The following is a 27,814-nucleotide window of genomic DNA, read 5'->3' on the forward strand; positions in this document are numbered from 1 at the left end:
AACTGAATCCTTGACAGAGAGGTGGTGGAGGTGAAATCTTCAAAAATAAAACTCCCTAGAATCCAACAGTGTTTGAATTTGAACAGAAGAAACTAGAAAAGGTGGTCTGAAAACACAAAAGTTTATAACAACCACCTTAATTTTCCTTTCCTTTCTCCTGCTATGTTGGAAATAACCTCTTTAAACAATTAATTCTTCCTCTGGAAAATATCAAAAGCAGCTTCACCCAAGTTTAGGTCTTCTAAATCATGGTGCTTTGGTATGATCTCTAGGTCACAGATCAAGGAGAAAGTGATGTGCCACACAAAGGCATGTTTGACCCAGACCTCTGGATCACTGATTTTTATCAAATGACCTGTGGGTGAATTTGATCACAAGGCATCCAAAATGGCACTAAGCACAAGGTAAACAACTTTCTGTAAACAAACACATGCAGATACAAATAAACATTGTAGAAGGTGAGGTCTAGGGGGAATAGCAGGGGTCATGTTGGAGGTATTTTTAATTTGGTTGTGTATGACCCATCCATTCCAGCAACATTACACAAAACCCATGTCCCACCAGGGTGAGATCTGACATGACTCAGCATTCCCTAGGCTGTTCCTTCCACATGGGACAGCCAAGCAGGAGCTGCTGTACACACTGTTCAGTTTCCCACTTGGCATCAATGAAGAAACAGGACGTAGAGTGCAAGCATATCATTGTGTGTATTCATTCCTTAAAGTAAATTCAGCCCAAGCCTTCCTTGGACAGAGTCAGGGTTAGGGATTACGCCAGGGCTGACTGCCCAGTCAAACAAATACCATTTACAAAGCTAGACTTTGCACTTCAGTGAACGCAGAGATGACCAGAAATAAGAACTCAGGTCCCAAAATACTTCTAAAATTGCATAATCACTCTTTCTAAAGGGATAACTAGATCTAACTGAAACTTTCCTCATTTAATCCACTATTTTGAAAACAAACAATACTGGCACCAAAAAAGACATATTGCCAATCCAGTGTTTAATTCCTTTATCAGGGCAGTTCCACCTCAGGACCCTGGCTGAATTATGACACTTACCAGGGTGCTGCAGTAACATGGTAGGTGGTTGCTTTTAGCTTATCAAAAGGAGACAGAATGATTTAGCTGAAATCTTTTTCCTGGAGGTTCATCCTAACACATTTTACCTTACACTTCCTATAGCCCAACAGCACATTTATTCCTATACCACAACACAGCTGACACACAGGAACTCTCTGAGCAAAGAAATTCAAATGTGTTGCCTTTACCCAGATCCCTGAACTCCAGTCTCTTTACAAAGAGCACTTCTCAGGAAAGCTAATGCAATTATTTTCAGTAAAAATATTCCTTTTTTATCCTCTCCTCCTCCCTCCCTTTTTTTTTTTTTTCTGAAATGGTGAAATAAAAGTTCATGAAGAAAGCACTCATCTGCTGCAAATTGGTGCCTGATCATTATAGTCTTATCATAATGCTTTAGCATTAAGTTTATATGTCTGTGCCTGTTAGGCATTCTGTTAATTATGGAAAAAGGGAGTGATTCTCAACAAACCCAAATTTTGGCAGCTAATTCACTATTTTAGTAGCATATATTGAAAGGATTGCTTTATATTTTAGCTCTGGTAGTATCTCAGTACTATCACTGAGAAGTGAAGTCACAGAACAAGGGAAGACTTCAACCAACATCAAGGTCTTCCTACATGTAAGAACCTAATTATTCTGCTTCAAAGCATAAAAATTTTAAGCAATGACTTCACTGATATCAAAGCTGACCTCATGATAGAATACCATCGGATTTGGAATAGGTCCAAAGCATTCCTCAGAACTCATTACACAGGACATATACATCGCTTCTTAGTGAGGTACCGAGTAAGAATATGCAGTACCCAGAACATGCAGTACCTAAATATAGGCTCTGTAATGCTGACTTTTGGATTCAACTTCCCCATTAGCAGCTCCATTCTTAAAGGAGGATCACAACTTGCCTGTGGCTACATGGCAAATGAGAACTCACAATGAACCACTGCATCACATTCCACATTTCCCACAGTTCACGTCCCACAGATGCAGCCAGACTAGAAGTGCCCAAAAGTTGCTGTGGAAGGCAACACAACTTTTTCTCATCTAAAAATCAAGATTATTGGTGCCATTAAGAGATGCAGAATCAAAGCTTGCTACAACTCTTCAATATCGAAGGTTGGGCTCCCAGGCCTGGGATAATAGCCCTGCACTTGAAGGGTATAGTTCAGCAGCTCTGTGATCTACCAAAAACTGTCCCACCATGGCTGCTCTCTAAGGTGTCTAAACATTTTTCCTGGGAAGACAGCAGCTCATAATTCAAAATGAATGTTTGATGCACACTCCATTCTGGAGGGTGCAAAATTCTCCAGAAGAACAATGATAGAAATCTGCCAAAAAGATTATGTTGTTGACACAGAAGACAAAAATCTTTACAAAATATATAAAGATAATTTTGTATCTATACCACTTTTTTTACCCCAGTGCATACAACCATATTTAAAGACACAGTTGTGCTATAAAGATTAGACTCTGGTGGCAAAAAGGAAATTCCAGGACATAAGGTTACATCACTTCCAATCATGAGTGAAGAAGTGCTAATTAAGGAAATGTTCTCCCTGAACAGGCAGCTTTTGAGGGTTCTATTTTCATACCCATAAATCAGATTTTGTTAGAAAGCAAACTTACAGGTGACAGTTGCAGCAAAGCCCAGCAATAGGGCTTTTCCCCCAAAATACATTATTCCAAAGCCTTGCAATGCCAGATGCAGGTCTCCTATTTTTCATTAAAACCAAATCACTTGTTACCTCTAATAATTTTGGTACAGAACATGAAGAGCTAAATTAAAGCTGAACAGAAATGTAACCTTTCAGGATCTAAAGAACAAGCTGAGGTTATCAGCTTTAAATTCAGATGCTTTAAAAGATGAATGTACAACTTGACCTGAACCAAACTTCAAAGTCATTGAAAGCCAAGGGAAGATAAAAAGAAAAATGAAAAGGCTTCAGTAATTACTTAGCACTGATATTTGAATAGTAGAGAAACTATGTGTACTAAGCTTAGAAGAAACCTCCATACCCCTGATGAAAGAACCTAAAACTTAAAAAATCCTCAACAGTTAAGTCCCCAAACTATGCAATATAATATTACTCTACACTCTAATTAATTCATTTTCATGTTACAGGATAAATAGCAATAACAACTCTGTTTTTATAACACAGATGTTCTTCAAATAAATACTAGCAAGAGGGAAATCATAGCAAGGGAATAAATAGTAAGAAGGGCAGGAAAGGGGCAAAAAAGGCGAAAAATTATTTTTCTGCCCTACCACTAACCTAGAGACCCACTGAGCAATATAAACACAGGGTGGGGAAATGAAGAGAGGCAATTTATTTTCCAAATCCATGAAATTCACCATGAGAATCTGTATGGACTCACTTCCTTCTCTGAAGAATTCTACTACTTCAAAATAGCATAATAATTCCGAATAGGAGAATTCCCAAGCTACGCATGAAAGGCCAGAGAATTCTGAGGCCTCACAGGCCCATTACTCACAGCAACAGCTAGAAGAGCTTGGAAAGTACCACTGAAGATTTAAGTAGCACATGGGAATCCTTGCCAAAACTCCCTTCCTATCGGCTTACTGCCTCCCACTCCTTTCTCCTGCTGCAATCTTTACATCTGCATTGGGTTTACAGATGATCATTCCACAGATGATTAAAAATGAATTTGAGATTATATACCACCAGCAGCATGATCAAAACATCTGATCTGATGTTTTTGGCCCAACAAAAGCTCTACCAGCAAGAGCTGCTCTAATCTCTTTACCTGGCGCAAGGGATTAATTAGTTAACTTACAAATCTGTTGGTGGAATAGTAGTGGCAAGGAACTATTTCAAACTGCTCATCAGACGTGAGCTCATGATCTCAGGATGGTTGTGGCTGTGAGGTGGCATTACATCATTCCCCCTCAGTGTTGACACTGGGGCTTTGGGTACACATTAGGCAGACAGCACCTGCCTCACTAGAATTCAGATATGTAAATCATTACTAGTTCAGCTCCCCTGATACACCAATCAAGGAAGCCACAGCTCAGCTATGAATTCGCTTCATTTTTTTTTTTTTTTTTGGTCTATCACATCCATACCAGACTCAGAGGAGGACCAGGCAGCACAATCACAAAAAGAAGTTCAAGTCTTGTCTCTGCAGCAGGTTCTCCATTTGCTGCCACTTGCAGAACCATTCCAGTAAACCATAGCTCAGTCATACTAGAGCAGGTACACCAGCAGAGAAGTCAGTGACCTCTCCACAGGTCCACTCCTCTCCACCTCTCTTTCCACAACTGGAAAGAGGTGGTGAACTCAGAGTTACATGCATACCCACATTATCTGACCACCTAAACTAAATCTGCATTTCCTAGAAGTAAAACCTATATCCACAAACTCTGAGGCATCCAAATACATTTTGGCTCCTGATGCCAATTTTCTTGGCAGCCAATCTGCAAACCACAAAGCCCAAAACCAGGGACCCTCACCACTCCTTGCTATTGTCTCAAAGGCTTTCTACTCACCATCTCCTCCCTATATTCCTCAGAGGCCAGGCTGTGCTTTACCATTTTCCAGCCCTTAACCCTCTCTAAGGCCCAAGTGGCAAGCATCTTTAAGGCCCAAGGTGTCACCATTAATCTCTGCCTATCCAATGAAGGAAGCACTTTCTTGTATGACCCTACATAACTACTTGTATGTCTGCAGGTAACACACTGAGCAACATTTCGTGGCTATAGTCTGACTTTAGAGCTGTCTGGATGGCTGCCACCCTGCCAGAAAACATTAAGCATACACAGCAACTTCACATGAAGTCAAAGTACACATAGCAAAACAGCACAAAGCAAACTTGTGAGATTGGTCATATTTGTGGCAATACAAATGGCATTATGTTCACTGGAGAGAAGCTTTTCCCCAGCATTTGCCCAGCAGTAAGAGGTTTCATGGGTATGGAAAGACCACTGCTAGTTCCCTGTGCAGAGTCCTTCAGTATCAGATATGGAAATCAAGTCCCTTGACTTTTAATTGATTTTAATCTGCATATTGTAATGACAGCTATTCTCATACTTCGGATGTATTTCAAGTGTTCTGTAAGTTATTAACTGCAAGTACTACAATCTGACACTGCAAATACCAGACAACACATAAAACCAGGTTAAAATCTGGTGCCTGGAAACTGGTGGTTATGTTGTGTCTGCATGGCTAGATGCAATTTTTTTTAAAGCTGTAACTGCTGTGACCACTGCTATCAACAAAACAAGCTTTGATAACCACAAAAGAACAAGTTTGTAAACTGGGAGTCGTGAATTGTCCTCTGAATATGAGGAAATCATGATATCACTGAACTAAATAAGGATATCTAAAAGAAATCGTGTTTTGTAAAGCAACATGAGAAGCTGAACACACTTTCTTGCAAATACTCCCTCCTGTTAATTTTAAAATCCATGAAAATTATCTCCTTGGTATTCCAGAGAGAAGAGGGATTTCCTTCATGCTCTGTGCCAAAGCATGAGGCAAAAAGCCCACGCAGCCTAGCCCTGGGAGCTCATGAATTGCCAGCACCAGAGGTTCACTGATAATCTCTGACTTGGATATTATGGTTAATTTTAATGTTTCATAACCATATCCTCTTTGATCTGCAAGTCTTCCAGATGCAGCTCTGTGCTTTGAGTTTATAGGAACAGCCACTCCTTCCACTAGTTTAAGTGAAAACTGATTTCCATTACTTATTCAAAATAAAAAATTAATACTTCCAGCAACATAGTTGAAGGCATTGTTATATTATCAGTAATTGAAATAAAAGCTTTGTCATCATTTACCCATTGTTTAAATTCCACTGGTGATCTACTGTAAAAAGAAAAGGAAGAGAACTGAACTTATCTCTTTTTTTTGTGCTGGACCCTAGAAATTGAACTCTAATTAGGAACAGACAAACAAAGCTATTGGTTTAGCACCTTTGCAAAAAAATAACTTCAGCAAGACAAATATTTGTTTTGGTGTGGAGGGTTTTTATGTTTGTTTTGGGTTGTTTTTTTTTGGTTGGTTGGTTTAGGTTGCTTGATTGATTGTTTTCAGAGTGAAATCCAGGAGACACCAGATTTGGTGTTACTAAGTCACTCATCATCTGTGCGATCATGGTAGTTATGCATGTGGATTTGTAACTGCAAGCATCCCTACTCTGGCTTTAAAAGCACAAATTATTCATCAGACGTCATTTAAAAGATCTAAATAGTTCCACAGGGAGAGAAATGTTCTTCATGTTTACCTGCAGCTTTGTGTCTCATGTTTTTATTACCCCATTTCAACTAAGATACAAACTCTCACCACTTTTTGTCTTGTACTTGGGGCACTCAAAGTTTCCACCTTGTCAGTTTGTCACTAAAAACACAACTGAAGTCCTGTTGCTGACTTTCCTTCTGTGACGAGATTCTTTTGAATTCTGTGCAACGTATCTGGAACTGTCCTACCACTTCTAAAGTAACTGAAGAACGAAGGCAGATCAACAGACAGGGTAATGCACTTATGTAAACCTCCTTTCCCCAGGAATCCTGTCCAAAATTCCTGACCTTGTTCTCCTATAATGTTACGGTTGCAACATTTCAAGGTTGCGCAGTGCCAACGGCTACCCTTTGCTGCCTGCTGCTCAGAGGAGGGAACTTCTTTGTTCCTTGGAGGAAACTTCATGCTAAAGCAGCACCTGGCAGCCCCACCCCTCACCTGAGCTTCTGAAGCATTTGCCCTGTTTTCTGACCAAGCCTTAGGGGCACAACATCCCTGAGACAGGCCATGGAGATGGACCAGGCTAAACTTTTTTGTTTCATTTCTATTCAACTTCCACAAAGCTCATGGCTGCTGCTGCTTTCTCAACTCTGAAGAAGAGCAGCACATTGTTAGAGAACACGTGTCCAGCCAACAGTGAAGCAGCTCTGACTGATCCTGTCTGTCGGGGCAGGTTTTCCTTCTCCCTCTGCCCCACTTTTACTGAAATTCCCAAGTTCCAGTGCCATTATGTGCTCTTTCAAAACAGCATTAGGCACACTCAAGGCCCATCCAAACAAAAAAAATTGTACTGCCGTGATTTACAATGCATCAGGCAGCGACTCGTGTAACTGGATCCCCCGAGAGCTCTTTTGAAGTGTGCATAAGTCAACAGACTGACAGCACAGCACAATATGCCATCACCAGGCATTCATGGGCAGCCTCACTGTTTCTTCTGCTGCACATCTCATTTTCCTGTCTCCAGTATATCTCTTATATCTCCCTCTGGCTCTGTCGAAGCAAGTTACACTTTCATAATTTGCTAGTCGGGTCCTTTCATAATGCAGAAATTAAATTAATGAGAAGTGTAGCACCTTTGAATGCTAGCAGAACTACAAGCTATAGAACCTTGCCTCACAGAAGTTTTTCCATAAATGTGAGTTAGGCCAAAGTGCCACTTCAAAACCCCTAAGACCATCTAAACCCTAACTGTGGCTACTTGAGTAATACCGAGTTCCCCATTTGTCCACAGTTCACCAAGTGGTCTTTTCTTTATCTGTCCTCACCAATACCTGCTTGCCTCACTGCTGCCTTAAACTACTCCTGACACTGGTCCACCAAAAAAGTCTTGTTGTACTTGTACTGAATTTTACACTTTTGAAGGATAATGGACATTTCTGACAGGGACACTGTATTTCTGACATAGCAGTTAACAAATTGTTTGGCCACCTAACAGAAGGTGTTATTGCTGAAAATAATCATCATCATGCCCTTCTTAGCAGCAGTCATGCATAACATGACAGTATGTGGACAAGAAAGTCTAAAGTTGGAGAGTGAAAAGCAGTATGGCTGTATTAGCCTGGTGTTTCACCAACACTAAGCCCTACATCTTGCCAGTTAGTGAAGCAGGAATGCCACAATGACAAGATCATACTGTTACCAGTGCTCAGAGTTAATTTAGCATGGCATGTGTCACTTGGACAGGACTTAAATTTTGGCCAGTCAACAGAGAACTTTTACAGAGGCTTATCATTTCCCAGCAAACATCGCACACCAGAGTGATCATTTCTGCTAGGCATTCCATTCATTAAGCCTTCCAAAAATAATACCATTGTCACCAAATTTGCAGACTAGTATCTTCCATCTGGACATGCATTATCTTCCTTATTAGTGCAGTAAGACAACAAAGAACATAAATAAAATAACCAACAGCATTGTGTGCACATTTACACATACACAGGTGTATGCAAATAGTGCTTAATGTCCTCTGCTTTGTATTTTCTTCAAAGATTTACACCAACAATGAAGCTTGCTAGAGGTTACTATATTGTGTGTAAAAATATATTCAGAAACACAAACATATTTGTTAGCTCAGAACATATACACAGAACAGAGTATCAGTCTGAAATGCTGTGTCTATTAAGGCAGCAAAAAATATTGGATAAATGCATTCCATGTTATTATTCTTTTAGTTTGGTAGGATCAATTACCACGTTTACATACCAAGACTATGTATGGATTAATGGTGTTACTATGAAACAAAGTAAGAAACTGTACAGCACTTTAAGAAAGTTTTCAGCTTAACAGCAGCTTTCTCTCAGTATTTAATCTCTATAGCACAGAACAAGCTTTAAACTTTTGCATTTAAAAAAAATACTGAGTAACAAAGTCATTCAACACTCTTACTCAGAACCCATAATAGCTGCTATAGTTTTAATCTTTATTCAGTGTAAACTATTCCAATTCCAAACACCAAACAATATGAGAAATCACATTTTGGCAGAGGACACTTACACCACCAGATTAATTACCAAGCAAAGAGTACTGTCACATAATGTGACAGGGATAATCCTTATCTCTATCTCTTTATATGGTGAATCTATATGTGGTTTGTGTTAATGATAAAAAAAAAAAATAAAAAACCAGTTTAAAGCAGGGGAAACTAAAAAAATACTCTCCTCATGGCACATGGCTCCTGCTATCCACACAACAATCACTCACAGATGGGCACATCCGTATTTTAGCATGACTTAAGCACGTTATGACAACAATGTCATGGCAGGTACAGGTTAACAATTTGGCAGTACATAGCTATATATATGTATATATATATATGTATATATATATATATATAGTGCTTTGTGGCCACTATAGTTTACTGTAGACATACACAATTTATCTCGTACTGAAGCAGGCAGGTTTTTTCTAGTGAAACGTATGTGTGAACACACTCACTAGTATAACACCGCTTAGATTTCAGCCAACAAGTCAAAATTATGTGTTTTTGAAACTTTAAACATTCCGTTTCACATTTAAGGCTAAAAAGTTCTGTCTTCGAAGACGAAGTTAGTCAGTCTAAAACTAGCACGATTTAAGAACACAAATGCTAGCCAGAACCTGCATGTAGCTTTCCTAGATTTTGTGGCTGCAGGCACATTTGCAAGAGACTGGAATAGATGCCACAGGTAAGACAATTAGCACCTTGCAACGCTGCAAACAACGGAAAGATTGAAAGGCATTCGAACCGGCCGTGGCCTTTTGTTACACTTGTCAGGATTAACCAGTTAATCAAACAGCTCCACACTTGAGGTTTATCTCTGAACAGCTCAAGTCAGGTAAGTCATAAGACTGTAAGCATTCAGGTGATTCAAATTCCAGCTCCTCAGGAGGCAAATAACCCTACTGGGACTGATCATGTTTCGTTACACCTCAGGAGGGCACAGAGGTGGAGTAGGTATAAAAGATTTTAATATTTGCTGGTAGTAGGATGGTAACTCTTACTACATCTCTTATCTGCAATGGAAGGAGGAAAAACATAGATTTTAGGGTCTTAATAGTTAGCATACACAGAGAGCAGAAAGCTCCATGTAGACTCAAAATGGCAGCACCACCAAAAAACAGCATGCATTCCCATTTCTCTGTGCTGCCCAAACCTTTGTCTGCAAATCTTCAGGCTTGTGATTTTAAGATCAAGCACTGACACCTGACTTATTTTCTGTAGTACAAAAAGTACTGAGGGTGAAAGAGCAGAAGCCCCCATCCAGCTGATGTGATCCACACCAAAAAAACAACAAAACCTTGATGAAATTACTTGTTAGACTGTCTCGCTCTCTCGCTCTCATTGTCTTATAATATTCACTCTTGGATGGACCACATGCAGGTTTAGTGATCTTCCTTGGTGCCCTAAATCATAACTGCAGACAGGCACTCAGTCCTAAATCATCTCAACATTTGCATTTGCCTGAAGGAGACTAAGGCCTCAGGCTATGGGTAGGATTTTATAGAAAGGCAGCCAACACCCAGTACTTGGCACTCGAAAAACCTCACACAACTTCGTCAGTGAAGGGTTGTCTTTAGTCATCACTTGATGACTTTTCACTCAGCTGAAAAGATCAGCTCACTATTATCACTTGCAAGACAGATGAAGTAGTCCCTTACTCTAGAAATTTCCTCCTTTAGGCTGAGCCTCTCAAGCAGGCACTGCATCTTTTCAATGCACAGAAATGCTCAGTAAATTATAACATTAACAGTTTACTTATGTGATCAATTGAAGAAGCTGTCCCAAAAGGCCGAAAATTTGACTGGTCACTCAGAATCTCTCTAACACCTCCATAATACTACAAGAATATTCTGTTTGCACTTAAAATCACAGAATGGTTTGGGTTGAAAGGAACTTCAGATATCATCTAGATTCAACCCCCTGCCACACACCTTTCACTAAGCCAGGTTGCTCAATGCCCCATTCAGCCTGGCTTTGAACACTTCCAGGGATGGGGCATCCACAGCTTCTCTGGGCAACCTGTTCTGTCTCTCACCACAGGCATACTGAAGGTATAAAGGTTCTTTCTAAAACCTAAACTAAACTTGCTCTTTTTTCAGTTGAAAGCCACTCCCCCTTGTCTTATCACTACAAGCCCTTGTAAAAAGTCAATCTCCAACTCTATAGCCACATTAATTTTAAATTGTAAAACACCGAAGATTAATAAATCAGTAACAGCAGAAAAAACAATAAAGTGGGTGCAAAACCTATAGATCTACAAATCAGACAACTTTGAAAACAAAGCTCTCAGAATATATTCAGAGCAGGTACGGCACAGACACCAATGACAGCTTTTCTAAATTCAGTACACAATGCTTAACAGTGGCCTGTCATAAAATTCTACTGGTTTCTAATTAGTCTGTACCCTTTTCAATCTTTGTTGAACATGAGGTTATATATCTGAACAGTTTTTTTCTGTATTATTCTACTTCATAAATAACACTCACATTTATATTCTGCTAAAAAGGCATGGAAATTCTGCAGTCCCAGAAGGCACTCTTATTTCCTACATAAACCTTTCACCCTAATGACAGGAAATGGCTACTGTGTGTCTTTAGCAAAAACTTGCTATTTCCCAAAGTATTAAGATGCGGTACCATTACTTCCTTAGTTCACAGGTATAACAAATATTTCAAGTTAGGTTTTTCCTATAAAATAGTGATGCCATTTATTCTTCTACCAGGAAATATGAGTACATATTTCATTCTCTACCATTACAGATTTTGTCCTTCTGGAAGTCAAATTTAACCTTGTCTTTTAAGGACAGAAATAACTTCAGAGTCAATGTTCCTGAAACACAATTCTTAAAAACAAAATAAACTTCAAATGTAGACTCAACCAACTGGCTAGCCATGTTATTTCCTTTAGAGTAGACTACACTAAACAGAATATAAGTCTCCAGATATAGCTATTATTCTTTTAAAATAGTTATTTCATTCAAAATTAATATTCTACCCTGAAAAAGTCAGCTGCCAAGAGCCGATAACTCTTGGGCTTTATTTTTGTTGCTATAAACAGCGATTTTTGTACGGTTAGATATAGTTTGTTGCCACACAGCCCTAAGTGGAGATTGTCCAACTAAATACTAGCCCATCTAAATCAGCTAAGCAAGGTCACTCTTGTTTTGGGTGTCTTGAGTAAACGTCATGCCTTCTTCCTTCAGTATGCACTACCAGTAAGAGCAAGTTAGGCATCCCATAATTAAAACAAAAAACCTTAAAACTGCTTTTTTTTTTTGTCAGCCATACCTGATTTACCTGCTTGACCTCTTATAGATAAGCAAAACCCGATTGCATAAATTGCACCCACAGTTTCGGATTTCAGGAAAGAGGGATCTGTTTCCTCTCATGCCCCAAGTTCTTGAGCTAAGCTGAGACTGTCAACAATAGTGCCATTTGTCATGCTGATCTTGTTATATTTGTACTACAAAAGAAAACCAACCGAGCCAGAGCATCCCCTCTTAGACAAGAGGGCAAAGCAGTTATGAGATGTGCCTGTGCCAGACAGAAAATATAATTTCTGCATCACTGAAAAGTATACATGAGGTCTGTTCCTGTACTTTTAAGTTAAAACCTGAAAGGGAGGACTCGAACTCCAAGCAAGATTAAACCTACAATTCACTATTTTCTTTTTCTTTAATTTTACAGAACCGTTTGTCTTCAAACTATGGAAACAAAACTGCATTTACATTAACACAAGTTTCACAAACCACTCCCCAGAGGAAGCTACACAGATCTTAGCCTCAGAGTGGAAGTGATTACCCCACTTAAGATGTTTCTGCAGTCTTATAACTAACATCACTGAATATACTTAAGTTGTCTCTACAGTAATAATATTATTCTATTTCCATATGCTTATGCACCAAACACAGACATAAGGGAGGACCATGTGCAGATGAGGGAGCAAAGGAACTGGCAGAGGGAATAATTGAAGGAGGCCCCAGAGAGAGACAGCATTACATCCTGCCAGAACAGCCACTGCTCCTCTTTGCCAGTATGTCTGAAAACCCCAGTGGCAAGCACAGATCACTCCAGCAGCTGATCCTCATTAGGAATCCTAAGTACTACCCCTTACGTTGAGTCCATCCTAGAGTCCTTGCTGGGAACCAAAAGCTTGCAAACATGATGCTGTAGCAGTCAGGAATCAGTATGATTTTAGGTAAAGAATTCCTGAGGTTTTTGTACTTGTTTGATCTTTGATAACCACAAGAATGCACACAGAAAACAAGTGTGAAAATCCTGTTCAGGTAGAAGTATCTGCAGTTCTGCAACTTCTGTTATGCAGAAGTTCTGAAATCTTAGAATTGTCTTAATGACTTAGCTTTACCCTTTCTGCCCTTATACAAAGGTAGCAAAGTGAGCTCTAATTGTGAGAGCACAGCTGGTTGACATAATTTATTCAGATTTCAGAAAGGTTTTTTACAGGGTTCCATGCTACTGGAGAAACTAAGGTACTGCTGGGGAAAAAAGGCAAACAAGTATCATGGATGAATATCTGGTTGGAGTAAGTAAATCAAAACTGTAAGATTAAAATATAATTTAATTTTTATTATGACAAAAGGTTGACAGTGAGGTACTTCTGCATCCTCTACTTAGTCCAGTATTTTTTAATATAATAACTCTGACCAGTGAGAGAGGGAGAGACAGGCAGATAAAGAACAGTGATGGAGTCGGAAGATACCAAAAATGTATTTGGGGAAAGGGAGGTTTTAAGTAAGTTCAGTGTGATTTCTCTTACATGAGTGAGCAATGCAATGACAAAAGATTCAGCCCTGATATGAATATGAAATCATGCAGAAGAGAAACTTCACACAAGCTATACAGCCTCCAAAGCTGGTGAAGCCCCATGCTCAGTATGTAGCAGCAGCCAAAGATAAAGCCTAACATGCTGGATTCCATACAAAAATAGATCAGGGAGTAAGCAACATCAAATACATACAAATTCTAATTGGAGGCATAACCCTGTTTGAAATACTGCAAGCAGCATAAGTCACCTTTACTGAAAAACCAAACACTGTATAATTAAATACACTTGGGAGAAAAACAAGGCAATGAGCAAAAGTTTGGAGTAATTCTCGTAGGAAAAGAATGAGAAATTTTCTGTCAAAAGACAGTCATGCTGAAAAGATATAAAATAATGAATGGTACCAAAAAGGAATTTTTGTGGTTTATTTTTCCTCAAAGCACAAGAGAATATGAAATTAAATAGATAAGAAAAAAAATTAAAACCAATGCATTTTAATGGAATTCACAACTCAACATGCTTTTCTGCCACTCAAATGCCATTACAGAATTTTAGTGCTATGAAGATATTAAACTTTTCTATCAGTGTAAAGACTATACAGCTAGGTCAGTAATAAACCCTGAAGTTCTATTAAACTATTCCTCCAGTGCTTGTATTGAACTATTAAATATTTGGATGGGACATTTCAGGGGAAATATTTCCTCACATCTTCCTTCTGTAGCCTCTCCTTTCCTCTGATACATAGAAACTACTCAACGTCATGGACTAGAAAAGGTGAAAGCTGTGACCTACAGCAGTGATTCCCGTTTTTCTATGGACATATTTATTCACCTGTTGCATTACTACTACCCTAGGCATGGCCTGCTTAACTCTGTGCTACTTAATTCTGTTCTGACTACAATTTAATAGATTTCATCACAAATGTTTCAATGGAATATGAGCATCAGTGGATTTATTTTTCATAACAACCTCGGTGTGTGTGTGTGTGTGTGTGTGTGTGTGTGTAATATGCTATCTAGTTAATAGATGTGAAACTGGAATAAAAAGACCAAGACAACAAATGTCGACAAGCCTGATTTCCCAGAGTACTACCTTTATTGGTTTCTATGCCAAAAACACTGCCTTGGAGACTTCAGCAGTTAGGCAAACATAGTCCCAGCCCCTCAAAGCAAAGCACTTGCAAAGTAAGAAACATACAACGAGTTGTGCAAGGTACTGCACGTGGAAATGTGACAGGACAGAAACATGCACACACCATCACTGAAAACTAATAAACCTATGACACTGGATGATCACAGAGTAATTAAAAATCTAGGCCCTCCAGTATAATTTCTCTCCCTTCTTGGAATCCAGTTTTACAAACACAGCATGTCTGTGCAGATGGGTCCAGACAGAGCTGAACTTGTTCCGACTAAACCAAGCTGTTCCAACCTGTTGGCACAGATGCATCTTGATGCACGTGTACACTGCTACCTACCCGAGGAGCTGCACAGATGCCAAAGTTGCTCAGCATGAAGCAGTTTGAACTGCTTGTGAGATACAACTAACAGTGCTGATGCAGCTCTAGCAGATTAAGTAACTCTAAATACACAACCTAACGAACACCTGAAGGAAAAATAAAAACTGCAGAAAAGTTACATGTTGCTTTCCATACCTTCTGCTGCTGCTTGCAAGCAGCAGCCAATACTAATTGCATACTAATCATTAAATATACATGATCATCTTACAGGCCACCAGGTTATCTGCTGCAAAACCCATCTATCCATTAGATTTGAGCTCAGACAAATCACCTGCCCTCCTTTTAGGTACAGCCTTGTTGCAGGTGTGCTGAAGATTTACCGGCAGAGAAAGCTGTGGCGGTTTTCTTCCACTTCACTACTTTTTTGCAAACCTTAGCCCACTACCACCTGGAACACGTATCAGGAGTCTTCAAGTGGTAAAGGCAGCCAGAATTTGTGGACAAACCTGAGATATTGCCCCAGGGAACAACTGCAACGTGAACTTCACAAACCCACTTTCAGTCTTTCCCATTGGTCCCAGCTATGGGCATACCCCTCCATACTTGCATCCACGGAGGAACTTATTTCAAAGCAGCGCCTCTCCATGCAATTTATACCACAGGAGCTAGGAATGAACACCCACTAGTCCATGGCCTTCTCTTACTGGTTAAAAAGCTGCCAAAGAAAGTCGAAATTTATCTTTTCCTAGAAAGGCTGCTTTCTAAAGCTTTTGAAAAGAAGAAAAAGTAACTTGAGTTCAATGTGAAAATAAAACTTTTTTTTTTTCCTTATAAAAATGACCTTGTCAAAGAAGAAAATCAAAACAAACCAATTTAAACTAACCTCTAAGAAAAAATAAATAAAAATAAATAAAAAAAATAAAAAAGGAAAGAGCTAGTTTCAGATTCCACAGATTTGCCTGTAGTCCCAAGGACAATGAGCAGGCGTGAGGCAGCTCTGGCGGCACGGAGAAAGGGAAATCTTTTCGACTCCTTGACGTGTCTTTTGTTAACTTCCCATAATTGCTTTTTTGGCATGACCATTGCCCGGACGCTCGGAACAAGCAGTTCGAAGCGCCAGCCCTCACAGCTGGGAAGCAGGGCTTTTCCACAACAAAAACAAAACAGTAAAAGCCAAAATAAAGCCATACGGCGGCGTGCGCGCACAACCCCCGCCCCTGAGCCACCAGTCCCTCGGGGGCACGGCTCGGGTAAAAACATCGGCCCCGAGCGAGCCTCGTCCTGCCGGGCTGACAGCGCACAGGGCAGCAGCACCGAGCTGTCGCACCCCCCGGACACAGCCCGGGGCGACACGGCGGGAAGACGGCGGGAAGGGCGGGCTGCGGCCGGGATGGCGCTGCCGCCGGCGGGACCTCGGACCGCGCCGCACAAGCTCCCGCCTGGCGCGGCGCCGTCAGTCAGTCAGTCAGTCAGTCAGTCAGTCAGTCAGTCAGTCAGTCAGTCAGTCAGTCAGTCAGTCACTCACTCACTCACTCACTCACTCACTCACTCACTCACTCACTCACTCACTCACTCACTCACTCACTCACTCACTCACTCACTGTGCCGTGCCCAGCCCGCCTCGCTGACCTACAGCCGGACACGCAGCCCAGCACAGGGGTCACCCATCCCGGAGCGAACCTCCGGCCCCGCAGAGCAGCCGACACCGTGTCCTTGGTTCACTGACGTGACTCACCAGCTGCCCTCCCCCCTCGCACATCCCCCCTTCGGCATGTAACAGCTGTTTTATCTCCAGCTGTAATTACGCCGCATAAAAATAGTTACGAGGTACTTGGGGAGGGCTTGCTGCTAAAACGCTGTTGCTTCCCTTGTGCAGTGAATGCGTATTTGCGCGGACGCCGGGGTGTGTAGGGTGATGGGGAGGGAATGATCCCTGCTCTGCCATAGGAATCCATGATTTCATCAGCCGTTTCAGGCGCCTGCTGCTCACCGCCCCCCCCGCGCCTGCCCGGCCGGGAACAGCCCCGCACGTGCCGGTGCGGGAGTGACACAAACACGCTCCCGTGGAATAAGTGCACGCCGCACCCGCACGCCAGGCGGCTCCGCGGCCAGCCGGCTTTTGCTTTCCACGCCGAAACCCTCACCCGTCACACTTCAGACCGCGTCTGGGCTCCCAGCACTTTTGATTTTTTTTTTTATTTTTTTTTTTTTTTTTTGCACCTGGTTTTGTCAGGGGGGCGGCGGGGGAGCGCCAGGAGCCGCAGCCAAGGCCGCCTGTGCCCGGGGAGGGCTCTCCACCTCGCCAGGGAAGCTGGAGCGAGCTGCTCGGCGGGTGTCACGTTTCCCATCCCGGAGGAAAAGAAACTGTTGCTGCTGCAGAGCGTGCTCGCCCGACAGGGATGAGTCAAGCTGTGAGACTTCTCTCTTTTACAGCTGCGATCATGTGCCGCAGCAAAATCTACCGGGCTGGGGAGGGGGAGGGAGTCGAGGGGGAGAAAAACAACCTTTTACGAACTGATGTAAAAATAACCGCAGAAACGGGGCTCGCCTTCCCCGCGGGGGTGGGTGGGGGTGTGTGTGGCCAGCGCCGGCCAGGCGGGGCTCCTTCAGCACCATAGGGGATGGGGGGAGCAGCCCCCGCCGACCGGGCCCGCTCGGCAGGCGGGAGGGGGTCTTTGGAGGGCTCCTTTCCTTCCCCTGCCGTACGCACTCTCCTTTCTTCTCCTCTATTCACGCGAAGGAGTGGGTGGTTCGTCCGGCAGCAACAGGAGGAGGCTAGTCAAGGGCAGCTGTCAAAATCTTCCCCCCCCCCCCCCCGCCTCTTCCTTCTCCTCCTTCCAGTTTAATGATCAAACGTCTGCCTGGAATAAAGGCGAGGGAGCGGGAGGCACGGAGAGCTCCCCCCCCGCCGCTGCTGTTGTGTGTGCCTGAGCGAGCGGGTACTGGCGGACACCCCCCCCGTTCCGGCCGGTCCCTCCCCTCCCGTCTGACAGAGCCTCAACACCCGGGAGGGGAGGGAGGAGAGAGGAGGAGGAGGAGGCAGAGGCAGCCGCCGCCGCGAGTGCCAGTGCAGCGCACGGTTACTCTCCCGTACTCACTGCGGGGAGGTGGGGGAGGGCGGGCGCTGTGTACCTTTCTCTCCCGTGCCTTTCCTCACTTTAACAGGCCGGGGCCAATCGCCAGCAGAAGGGAACAAAGGGAAGGGGGGAGGGAAGCCCACCCCGGCCGCACCAAAAAGCCCCCGGGGAAGGCAGAGCCCTGCGGCTCCCGCTGACAGCAGCGCGACCGCGGATCGGGCGCCTGGCTCCGCGGCGGTGTTCCTTCTTTCTTCATCGACCTTCTCATCCTCGCCGAGCTTAAAGGGGGAAAGCAGCGTCCGGCGAAGGGAGAGAAACTTGGGTCTGTGCGTGGGGTGTCCGGCGATCGGCTCGGTCCTCGCGATCAAGATGAAAAGTAAAAAAGGTAGTTGTGATGGGGTGCCGGGACAAAGCGGGGTGCCCCGCGCCCCTACTTGGGGTGGAAAGGGGAGAGGGGGGCTGTCGCTAAGCCAGCCGGAGTCCCTTTGCTTTCTCGGCCTTTTGTCCCCCGTGCCCCCCCCCCCCACCCCCACCCCCTGGCCTGTATCCCATGGAAGATTGCAGTGGATGCTTAGCTCCCAGACAAAACATACGGGGCTGTTTGGAGGCGGCTGCCTCTGCGCCGCTGGCTCCCTGTCAAAAACATGTCCAGCCGTTCGCCTCGTGTCCTCCGCCAACTTTTGTTCTCGCCCCCTCCGTCGAGTCTCTTCCCCCTGCCCTCCCGCAAAACACTTTTTCAGCGCTTTTCCGCCCCGAGCCCCACCGTCCCCGCGAGGGAGACGAGGGTGCGAGTGGTTTTCCCAACTTGGGGCGAGGGAAGCGGGGCCGTCCGGCAACTCTTTGTTCGTGGGGACGGCAGCGTGGGGCTTGGGGCGTGTGGGGGGGGCATCGGCTGGAGGGCTTCAAACCCCTCCGCGCTCTCTTTCAGCCTTGTTCTGCTGAAAGCTGAAGCCTTTTCTATCCCTTTTATCCCTTAAAACAGTAGGACGAAACACAAAGTACAAAAGTTTTGACGCAGGGTTGAAAGGAGGAAGGCTGTCGTGTCCCCCGCCCCCTGTAACCACAAGGCTGTTTGAGTTTCCTTTGTGTCCACTTCCAAACAAACTTTACAGTTAGAGGATCGTTACTCATCGCGCTCGTGGTGCTTTAAGTGCCTTCAGATTAGCGCTTGGCCACAAAGGCGAGGAACATGCTTTCGGATCTAAGGCTCCTGCGCTGTCTGTGAAGAAGTTCATAGCAAAGCAGTGTCTGTTCAGTTGCGATTTGCCAGTCGGCGGTGTGGCCGAAGAGTGTTTTGCATTCAAAGACCATTAAATGCTCCGAAGTGGAGGGTTGGAGGGGAGCAGTGCGCATGTTCAGTACTCCAGAGTTGTGCTGTTTTCCCCCTACTATGCATTCCTGCGGCTCTGTAGTAAAGCAGCCTCTCTCATTGTTAATACCCTTGGAGCAATTAATGCATATGTAGTTCGTGAAATCATTGGGCTGCTGCAGACATGGTGTGTACTAATATGGTTCGTAGCCCTCGTCAGAAGTTTTTTTTGGACGTGCCGCTGGGCTAAGAGGAGCGCACACAAAGGGGACTGAGCCACAGAGGCGAAGTTTAAAGAGCAGGCAGGGTGGTGTTGGGGAGCGCGTTGTCCCGCGGGAGCCGAGTGGGGCCAGGTCCCAGGCACAGCCGAGCGCAGCCCCCCGTGCGGCAGCGCTGGCTTTTAAATGTTTCACGCGTCTTAGGTAGGTCGAGGTTCTTCACCCTCTATTGGAAGCAGTTTGTGGTTTGTTTCCCCCCTGCTCTTTTATAGTTTCGCTGAATTAATTTAGCCCAGTTATTTTTAGGACATTCCTATGCTGCCTATTTGCACAGCAGTGGTGAGCTGGTTTCCTGTCTGCTGTTGCTTCCATTGTTCAGACTTCTCTCCCCGAGGGCAGCTGCTGGTTGGTGAAATACCAAACTCCCTGCACTTTCAACTGTTGTTCTTGCCACCCCCGAAATAAATGCGTGTGGAAAACGCTGACGTAGTTTCTAGGTATGCATGTGTAGGGCTTTGTGTGTAAGAGAGTGTGTGTAAGCTCTGCTTTGAGGATTGCAAATCCTGGGCTGAAACAATGGAAACAATGAAAGGTGACAGGCGAGAGGGAGAACTTTTGAGAGAGGCCATGGGCCTGGGGTTTGCGTGGCACAAATTAAAAGGTGAGGAGACAAAGGGGGGAAACTTTTTAAAAAGATGTTAGGGCTAGGGTGCCTTTGTTTTAATAAAGGTTGGGCTTGTACTTATTTGCGACCTCCTGGCATTTGAAGCTCATTCAAGAAGTTTCAAAGAGTGACTTTGTTACAGATTTCTTGCTTTCACTCCTAAAAAAATCCCGTTTAGAGGAAAAAAAAAAGTATAGTACAGCCAAGCCTAGTTGCTTTAGAAGTAATAAAAGTGCAAGCTGTAAAGTACAGAGGAAAACAATTAGGCTGGTTCCTCAATTATGAAACTCATTCAGAGGAAAGAAGGTTTTTTTTTTGTTTTTTTGTTTTTTTTTTACTGTGGAAATTCCCTTCTGTATCCTTGTAGTTTTTTTCTGCATATGAATGATTTGAAACTAACGTAATTTTGTTGTTGATTTTTAAATTTGCTTTACATTTTAGTTAAATTTTTTGTTACATGTGTTGAGTTTTAATTTTTTTTTGTGTGTGATGCTATGTTTTTGTTGGTTAGTTTTGTTGAGGGTTTTTTGTTTGTTTTTGTGGGTTTTTTTTAAGCTAGCAGACTGGATTTAAACCTCAGGACTCTTCTATGGATAGTTTCATTTACTAGTGACATGATAACAATCACATGGAATCTACTTGGCTTGTTAATTAGCTGATTTAGAACACAGTCTCGAAAAGGCACAGGCATGTGCTCAAGTTTATACTTGTGAAGAATCTAACTGAACTTGGTTACAACAGGATCGGGGACTTAGATAGGAACTTGTTCTGTTTATCAGTTCTCATAAAAAAAAATCTCACTTAAGAAATTCAGAGAATCCTAAGGCGTGGAAGATTTTCTTTAAGGTGATTTTTTTCTATCCCCTCTGGAGGGCAGAGATTGTTCCTTGTGGTATACTTTGTCCTCTTTTGAATAACAATTGGCTTCTGCCACTTCCTCTGTGAAGCTCTTCCTCGACACAATGGGATAGTTTTTTTTGGTTTTGTTTTTTTTTGTGGTGCTTTTTCCCTTCATAGCCTACATTTTTCATTTGTTTAACTTCCATCTTACTTGTCTCAGCCACTCTAAATACTGTCCTCCCCCTCAAAGTATTTCAGCATACCTGTTTAAGTGGCAGTAGTTTGTTTTGAAATCAGCTTTAGTCATCACTGTACTTTTACTCAAGTTGTTTCAAGCTGTTAAGTTTGGGTGTTGAGCCCAGACTCCAGATCCTAGGTGTAATCTTCCCTGAGCTGATTACGGGGAGGACCTGTAAAGTCTTTGGGCTGTGATACAATGCAAGAGTGCATTCAATCACATACATGACTTCAGCTGGGAGGCCAGGAGGATAAAGTAATTTATAAAGAAGGGATGCTGATCATGTAGTCCTTAGGTCATTAACACCATAGACTACTCTTTTAAGTGGTGATGTGCAAGTGAAGGACTGGGATTTTGTGTTGTTTCTCTCTGCAAATGAACTTGTGCTGCTTTGATTTTAGTTCTATAAAAGCAGGGTTTTTTGTTTAGATTAAATGTCTTTAGGAGGAGACATAAAATAGCCTGGCCCTAGCCTGCTTTTAATACAAAATAAATTAGTAGGTCAGCTGGGGCTACTCATCGTGTCCACAGGCCTTTATTCTGGGTGTAAATAACAGTAAGCCAATGGTCCAGTCATGGAGCGTGGCCAGGAGCCTTTTCAGTTGGGCCCTGTTAAAACAGGAAACCAGCAGCGAATAGGCTGATTACTAACAAGACGGAAAAACAAAGCTGGGTTGTAATCAGCAGGAATGCTTTAATGAAAACAGAGCCTTGACAGCAACAATGTGGCTCCTGCTCTAGTAAGAAATATCAGCTGGGGTAGTGCGAGATTTCTAGCCATGACTTCCTGTTGCTGCTAGCTCTGTACTGCCCCGGAGAGATCTGCCACGAGTTCAGAGGGCTGATCAGCTATTTAAATGAGCTCATTTAAACGGGCAGGAGTCGTACTACACTGGGTTTCCTGCTTAACCAAAACCTGCTTTGTGTCACTAACTTACTGTGTCAATTAATATGACACACTAAGCCAGCGGGTCAAAGGGCTGGTGACTCATTTCTTGCTAGGTAGGTTACGGTTAGTCAGATGGCAACTTTTACTTTAGCAAAAGATCTTGTTTGAAAAGGGAGAAACGTTTTTATACTGCCGGCTTGCAGACAGTATCTTGTCACTTTTTTTTTTTCAGCTAAAGAAAAAGCAACAGTTCTAGGAGTGGTTTTGCTGTTCAGTCAGTTTTCTGAAATTCAGAAAGGTGTCCATGGAGTCTTTTAGTTGTGTGGTAGATCCTGGAAAGGTCACCTCAGATCGGGTGGTGTGTGTCTGGAGTACTTTTTGTTATGCCGTGTAAATACTGCTTGCAAACCATTAGACATCTAACTTTTTCATAGTAGTTTCTCCTTCCCTCTTGTTTCCAGCCCTTGCTGATTGCCTCTCCCTCTTTTCTAAGGCCTTGCTTTACTGCCCATTATATTTGAAAACAAACAAAAAACCCAGCCCAGTGAAGTGCTGCAACAGTTCTGGTTTCTGACAAACAAGAAAAGCACACTTCAAAACATTGTCTGAATAGCATGAGCTAGTTTTAGCTAGTTTTAAATTCAATTTGAAAGGGCTGAGCTGCTTTGCAGAGCTGTCCTGTTGTCTCTGCAGGATCTTTGTTCCCAGAAGTTTCCTCATGGCTTCAGGAGCCCACGGTGCAAGGCATGTTCCCAGGTCAGGTTGCAAGCGTGACAGCGCTTTACATGAAGCCATGGCAAAGTGGTTTGCTTGGAATCTTTGTAAAGCAAACTTTTGACATACTTTCTACATGAATTAAGAACCTGTTTACTTAATTTGGAGTTTATCTTGTGTTGGTTATTTAAATATTGTCCTATTGTTCCTGTTCCATGACTGGATAATTTATGTAGCTAATCATCAGAGGAAAAATTTGGTATGTCAGTTTGGTGTTTGTTGGTAACATAAATCAGCAGTTGGGAGAATGAAAACAATACCAAGTAAGTTAGTGAAGTAACTATGCCAGACAGATTGCAGATTGATCATCCTGTTGGGAATGCTTGCAAATGCTTTGCGTATTAAAACTGTGCATTTAAAATTGGACAACTTAAACTAAATTTAAGGATGTTGGAGCTATTGATAAATAGGGGAAGGAAAGAATAATTCACCGTGTCAGCTTTGGCTGAAGTTTGGAAGTGTGAGGAAAGGTCCTTCTCTGTTTCTCTCCCTACCCTCCTGCCAAGTATTACAGAAAACTTGCACATGGATGCCTTCTATCTTTCTTTGTGTGGTGATGGGGGGCTTTGGTAGCTCGTTGGTTGGCTTTTATAAAGGGCATTACTTCCTTCTGTGCTTTACTTATGGATATTACATAGTTTTATATAGTTTAATATTTTCACAGGTACACTTGTTGTTTAGGGCTTACTTTATTTCCTTAAATAGAATTTTTAAATTACGGTTGGTTGGCCACTGAAGATTCTACTTTTGACATTTAGTTGGCTTTACTATTAGTTTTTGTGTTACAAAGTGGGCAAGTTTCTTCCTTTCCATCCCCTCAACCCCAATCTAAGTTCAAAAGACAAAAAGATTAAGGGCTTGTTTTCCTTCTATAGTTTCTAAAACTGCTTCCGAAAGCCAGTGTGAGTTCACTTGAAATTAGTATTAGTTTGTAGTAGTTGAATGTGGGTAGTATCTTATTTGGACTTGTATATAGTTTGTAAGATTCCTAAAATTTCTTTCTGGTGAGTTTAAACATGGTTTTCTTCTTTGTGTTTTATGGAGCTAGTGACTTGTGTGTCCTACCAAAGGAGTAGAATTTTAGCCTTCTTAACTATTGAATGCTTGCTCGTTTGATTTACATTCCATGGCTTCATGTTACTAGTAGTGTGGTGTACATATATAAAGAGATAATCAGATCTTGAAATGTGTTCCTTCCTTTGTGTTGGAGGGAGAAGGTATGTAGTCAACTTGTAAGTTTGGAGCCCTTATAGTAAGCATAGCACAGAACACAAGTTTCCAGGGATAAAAACATGAGATGAAAACAACAAAGTTGGAAAAATAGTCAGGATAAAAATGGGTACATTTAAATGATCATGGTTCTTTGATACAGAATGCAATTAAATGAGAGTCCATTTCCTGAAAAACAGGTGAACTCTTAGGTACCTGATTCTTCCCTTCTTTTGCACTTTTTTCCCTTCAAAAATGAAAATCTCCTTAGGGATGGTGACAAACACAATTTTCCCCTTTTTTTTTCTTCTTCCATGAATATTTCTGAATAGATATAATTATTCTTTTACAAAATCTACAACCTGTCCTTCTCAGGAGAGAAGCATCAGGATGTTAAGAAATAATTAAATAAGCTACTGCTTGAGTTGGGGTGTTTTAAGTTCCTGCTTGTTGACCTTTTGCCCAGCCATTGGATAGTTATCCTTGAAAAAAAGTGCTGGATGCATACCATAGCAAGCAAACTTGGACAAGATTCTCATTAGATAGAAGCTATCTGATAACGTGCAGCAGATAAAAGGTTGCCAGGGGAACAAGAAAATGAAGGTTTGCAGGGAAGAATTCCTTTAGGAATGGATCATTGGTGCTACTTTTTGTTCAGCTGACAGAAAAGCTGCAGCATGACAAGTTAACGCTGCAGGACGAATCTCCTGTACAAGGGGCTGTAACAGTACAGACAGTTAATGTGATATAAAATGTCTGAGCCATGCAGCACCGGAGCCAAGTAGTTAACAGATTTAGGAGGCTGATTGTCCTTGTCCTTGTCAATTGTAGGTGTAGTTGCAATATCAGGCAGTGAAACGGAGGATGATGACACTATGGATGTCCCACTGGATCTTTCCTCATCTGCTGGCTCAGGCAAACGGCGGAGACGTGGCAACCTGCCCAAGGAGTCTGTGCAGATTCTTCGGGACTGGCTCTATGAGCACCGATACAATGCTTATCCTTCAGAGCAAGAGAAAGCGCTGTTATCCCGACAAACACACCTTTCCACACTACAGGTATTTAAAAAAAGCAGTTCTCCATTCTAAAGGAGCTGTTTTTCTGTTTTAATTCAGCTGTGGTCTAGTCATGGATAAAAATGTTTACACTGCATGTGACATTTCCTTTTTTATTGCTACTCTCCTGCTGATGGCACTCATAAGGAGAGATAGAGACTGATTATGTGTTACAGTGATCTTTGTTTATTGGGAATAAAATTATTTTTCTGGGAGAACAGACAGTCATGAATTGGAGCATGCATGCTAATTTTTTGCGGAATTGTGCCCCAAAAGACGTAAAGTGTCTGTACAAGGTAATTTATTGGGAGAAGAAGGTACTTACTTGTCAGCAGTGGTTTTATGGTAATAGATGTGCAGGTTAACATGTAACTCTTCACTTACAAAACGGCAGCTTGAGGCTCGTTCCAGTAGAACATGGACATACATAATTATGTGTATGATGATTGCCATTAAAATCAGTGGAACAACCTATATGGGTTAAGAGCTACTCAAGGGTGTTATTACAGGTATGGTGAGGCCTTTGTGGGATTATTTTGGATTCTCACCCTGGGATGCCACTGGCATCTGTGAGATCCCTCGGATGGATCATTCTCATCTTTTGTGATCATCTTTGGTGGAATAGCTTTTGCCTATTGCTGCATCCCACGCTGTGGGAAGGTGGCTGCATGAGAGCTTGGGTAAACTGGGGTTTGGTTTTGGGAACTGCTAAATAGGGAGCACTCCTGTTGAGTCCTGGGCTTTATTTTTCCATATTAATTCATTAGTGCAAATTTCATAATGGGCTATAGAGTAAAATTTCTTTCATGCAACATTATAAAGAAGAATTCTTTTATGTAGTAAAGAGAAAAAAGACGTTAAACTATAAACTATCCTGTATTGCCCAGGAAACCGGTTGATATTTAAACAAGGACAAACTTAAATGAGGTAATTCATGTTATGTCTGTCGACACAGTCAGTTGAACAAGGAAAATCAGTAACTATTTGTGGGAGGAGTGGCTCTCTTCAGAGAGAAAAGGTTTTCCTGTTGTTAATTAACCTAAGCTAGGGAACAATAGCCAATAGGTTAATGTGTGTGCACAGAGTTAAAAGCTAAACCCCTAGTTTGGACTTCAGATGTCCTGGGGCTTTCTGTAACAAGAGCAGGGAGAGTCGGTGCTGGGACAAGGGGAAGGGCCTTTGCCAGGCGTGTCAGAACTTGTCAGTAGGTCTGTATTTTGTTGTGCAGTGAAGGAAACTGCTTGGAGGGGTTCATTAATCTAACCATCCGCTCTAGTGGCACATAATTGGGAATGAATGAAGGTAGAAATTAAGATGTCATTATATTCCCAGGTCTGCAACTGGTTTATCAATGCACGCCGCAGGCTGTTACCTGACATGCTGAGGAAGGATGGCAAAGACCCAAATCAGTTCACTATCTCGCGGCGAGGGACCAAGCTTCCCGAGGGCGGCCTGGTGGAGTCTGCCATCAGCACAAAGAACTACATTCCCCTGCTGGAGGAGACTGCCTTCCTTCCCGCTGCCGCACCGTTCGGCAAGACTGTGTCCTCTTCCAAGCCGGCTTCCCCGGGGTCGGTCCTGGCTCGGCCGTCGGTGATTTGCCACACGACTGTGACTGCGTTGAAAGATGGCCCTTTCCACTTTTGCCAACCAGCTGATGTAGGCCAGACCACGGACCTGCAGCAGCCCCCGGCTGGCGGCTTCACAGATAACCCCCTCTCCTGCCATGAGGACGCATCCAAACTGGGACCTGGTGCAAACACACAAAGTGGGCTCTTTAACACTCCTCCTCCAACACCACCAGACCTTAACCAGGATTTTAGTGGATTTCAGCTTCTGGTGGATGTTGCACTCAAAAGGGCGGCAGAGATGGAGTTGCAGGCGAAACTTATGGCCTAAATCCCCTTCCTTCTCCTTCTCCGTTTTGTTTTACCAGGCAGGGATCTAACAGCTGTGTGGTTATTGCCACCCACACGATATCAAAAGACTTCACTGCATTATTATTATTTTTTTTTATTAATCTTATTTGCACAAGGGGATTGCTGAAATGAAGCTTCCTGTCACTGAGATGGTCTTCAGTGGAATACGGTCATTCCAAGAATTATGAACTTAAAGCTACTGTAGAAAGAAAGGATTGTGTGTTTTGTTGGGATTTTTTTTTAATGTTTTCTTTGTAGATTTTTCATAATGTGAGATGTTTCCCAAGATCATGTGATTTGTTTTGTTTCTTTCAGACTGTGCAATATCTAGTAATGATATAGAGTCTTCTTATCATTCCCATGTGGAACGGAATATACCGACACGCTGTCTAAATTTTCAATTTTTTTAACAATACAAACTTTGGATGATCATGCTTTTTTCCCATAATATAATAAAATATTTTCTTTAAAAGTCATGCATGCAGAGTATTTTGTTGAATACAGGCTTTGCAGAAAATATGAATTACCCTTGAAATAAATGGAAGTGAGAAATATTTTTGA

General features: G+C 42.6%; 1 protein-coding gene across 3 annotated transcripts; it reads left to right on the forward strand.

Moving 5' to 3' along the window:
- The first annotated feature begins 17,304 nt into the window (after positions 1-17,304).
- TGIF1 (TGFB induced factor homeobox 1) lies at positions 17,305-27,725 on the forward strand. 3 transcript variants are annotated; one of them, XM_005517243.3, is made up of 4 exons: positions 17,307-17,472; positions 18,227-18,523; positions 25,111-25,337; positions 26,667-27,725. In XM_005517243.3, exons 2-4 carry the CDS (start codon positions 18,508-18,510, stop codon positions 27,231-27,233), a joined length of 810 nt encoding a protein of 269 aa, XP_005517300.1. In that variant the 5' UTR covers positions 17,307-17,472; positions 18,227-18,507; the 3' UTR covers positions 27,234-27,725. The 3 variants fall into 3 exon arrangements, with proteins under 3 accessions (XP_014112270.1, XP_005517300.1, XP_087913755.1); XM_014256795.2 differs by lacking the exon at positions 18,227-18,523 and having other exon boundaries at positions 17,305-17,472; XM_088057629.1 differs by lacking the exons at positions 17,307-17,472; positions 18,227-18,523 and adding an exon at positions 19,047-20,326.
- Positions 27,726-27,814: the final 89 nt, after the last annotated feature.

The sequence above is a fragment of the Pseudopodoces humilis genome, chromosome 1 (genome assembly GCF_049639895.1).
Source record: "Pseudopodoces humilis isolate 2021_Gansu_Grassland_sample_001 chromosome 1, ASM4963989v1, whole genome shotgun sequence".
In the NCBI taxonomy this organism is placed as follows: domain Eukaryota; kingdom Metazoa; phylum Chordata; class Aves; order Passeriformes; family Paridae; genus Pseudopodoces; species Pseudopodoces humilis.

Bases quoted from the DNA above. Each gene is read 5' to 3' on its own strand.
- TGIF1 (XM_088057629.1), top strand. From the start codon at position 20,242: ATGGAAACAATGAAAGGTGACAGGCGAGAGGGAGAACTTTTGAGAGAG. The intron at 20,327-25,110 runs GTGAGGAGACAA...TGTCAATTGTAG, and splicing joins TGCGTGGCACAAATTAAAAG to GTGTAGTTGCAATATCAGGC. The intron at 25,338-26,666 runs GTATTTAAAAAA...TTATATTCCCAG, and splicing joins CACACCTTTCCACACTACAG to GTCTGCAACTGGTTTATCAA.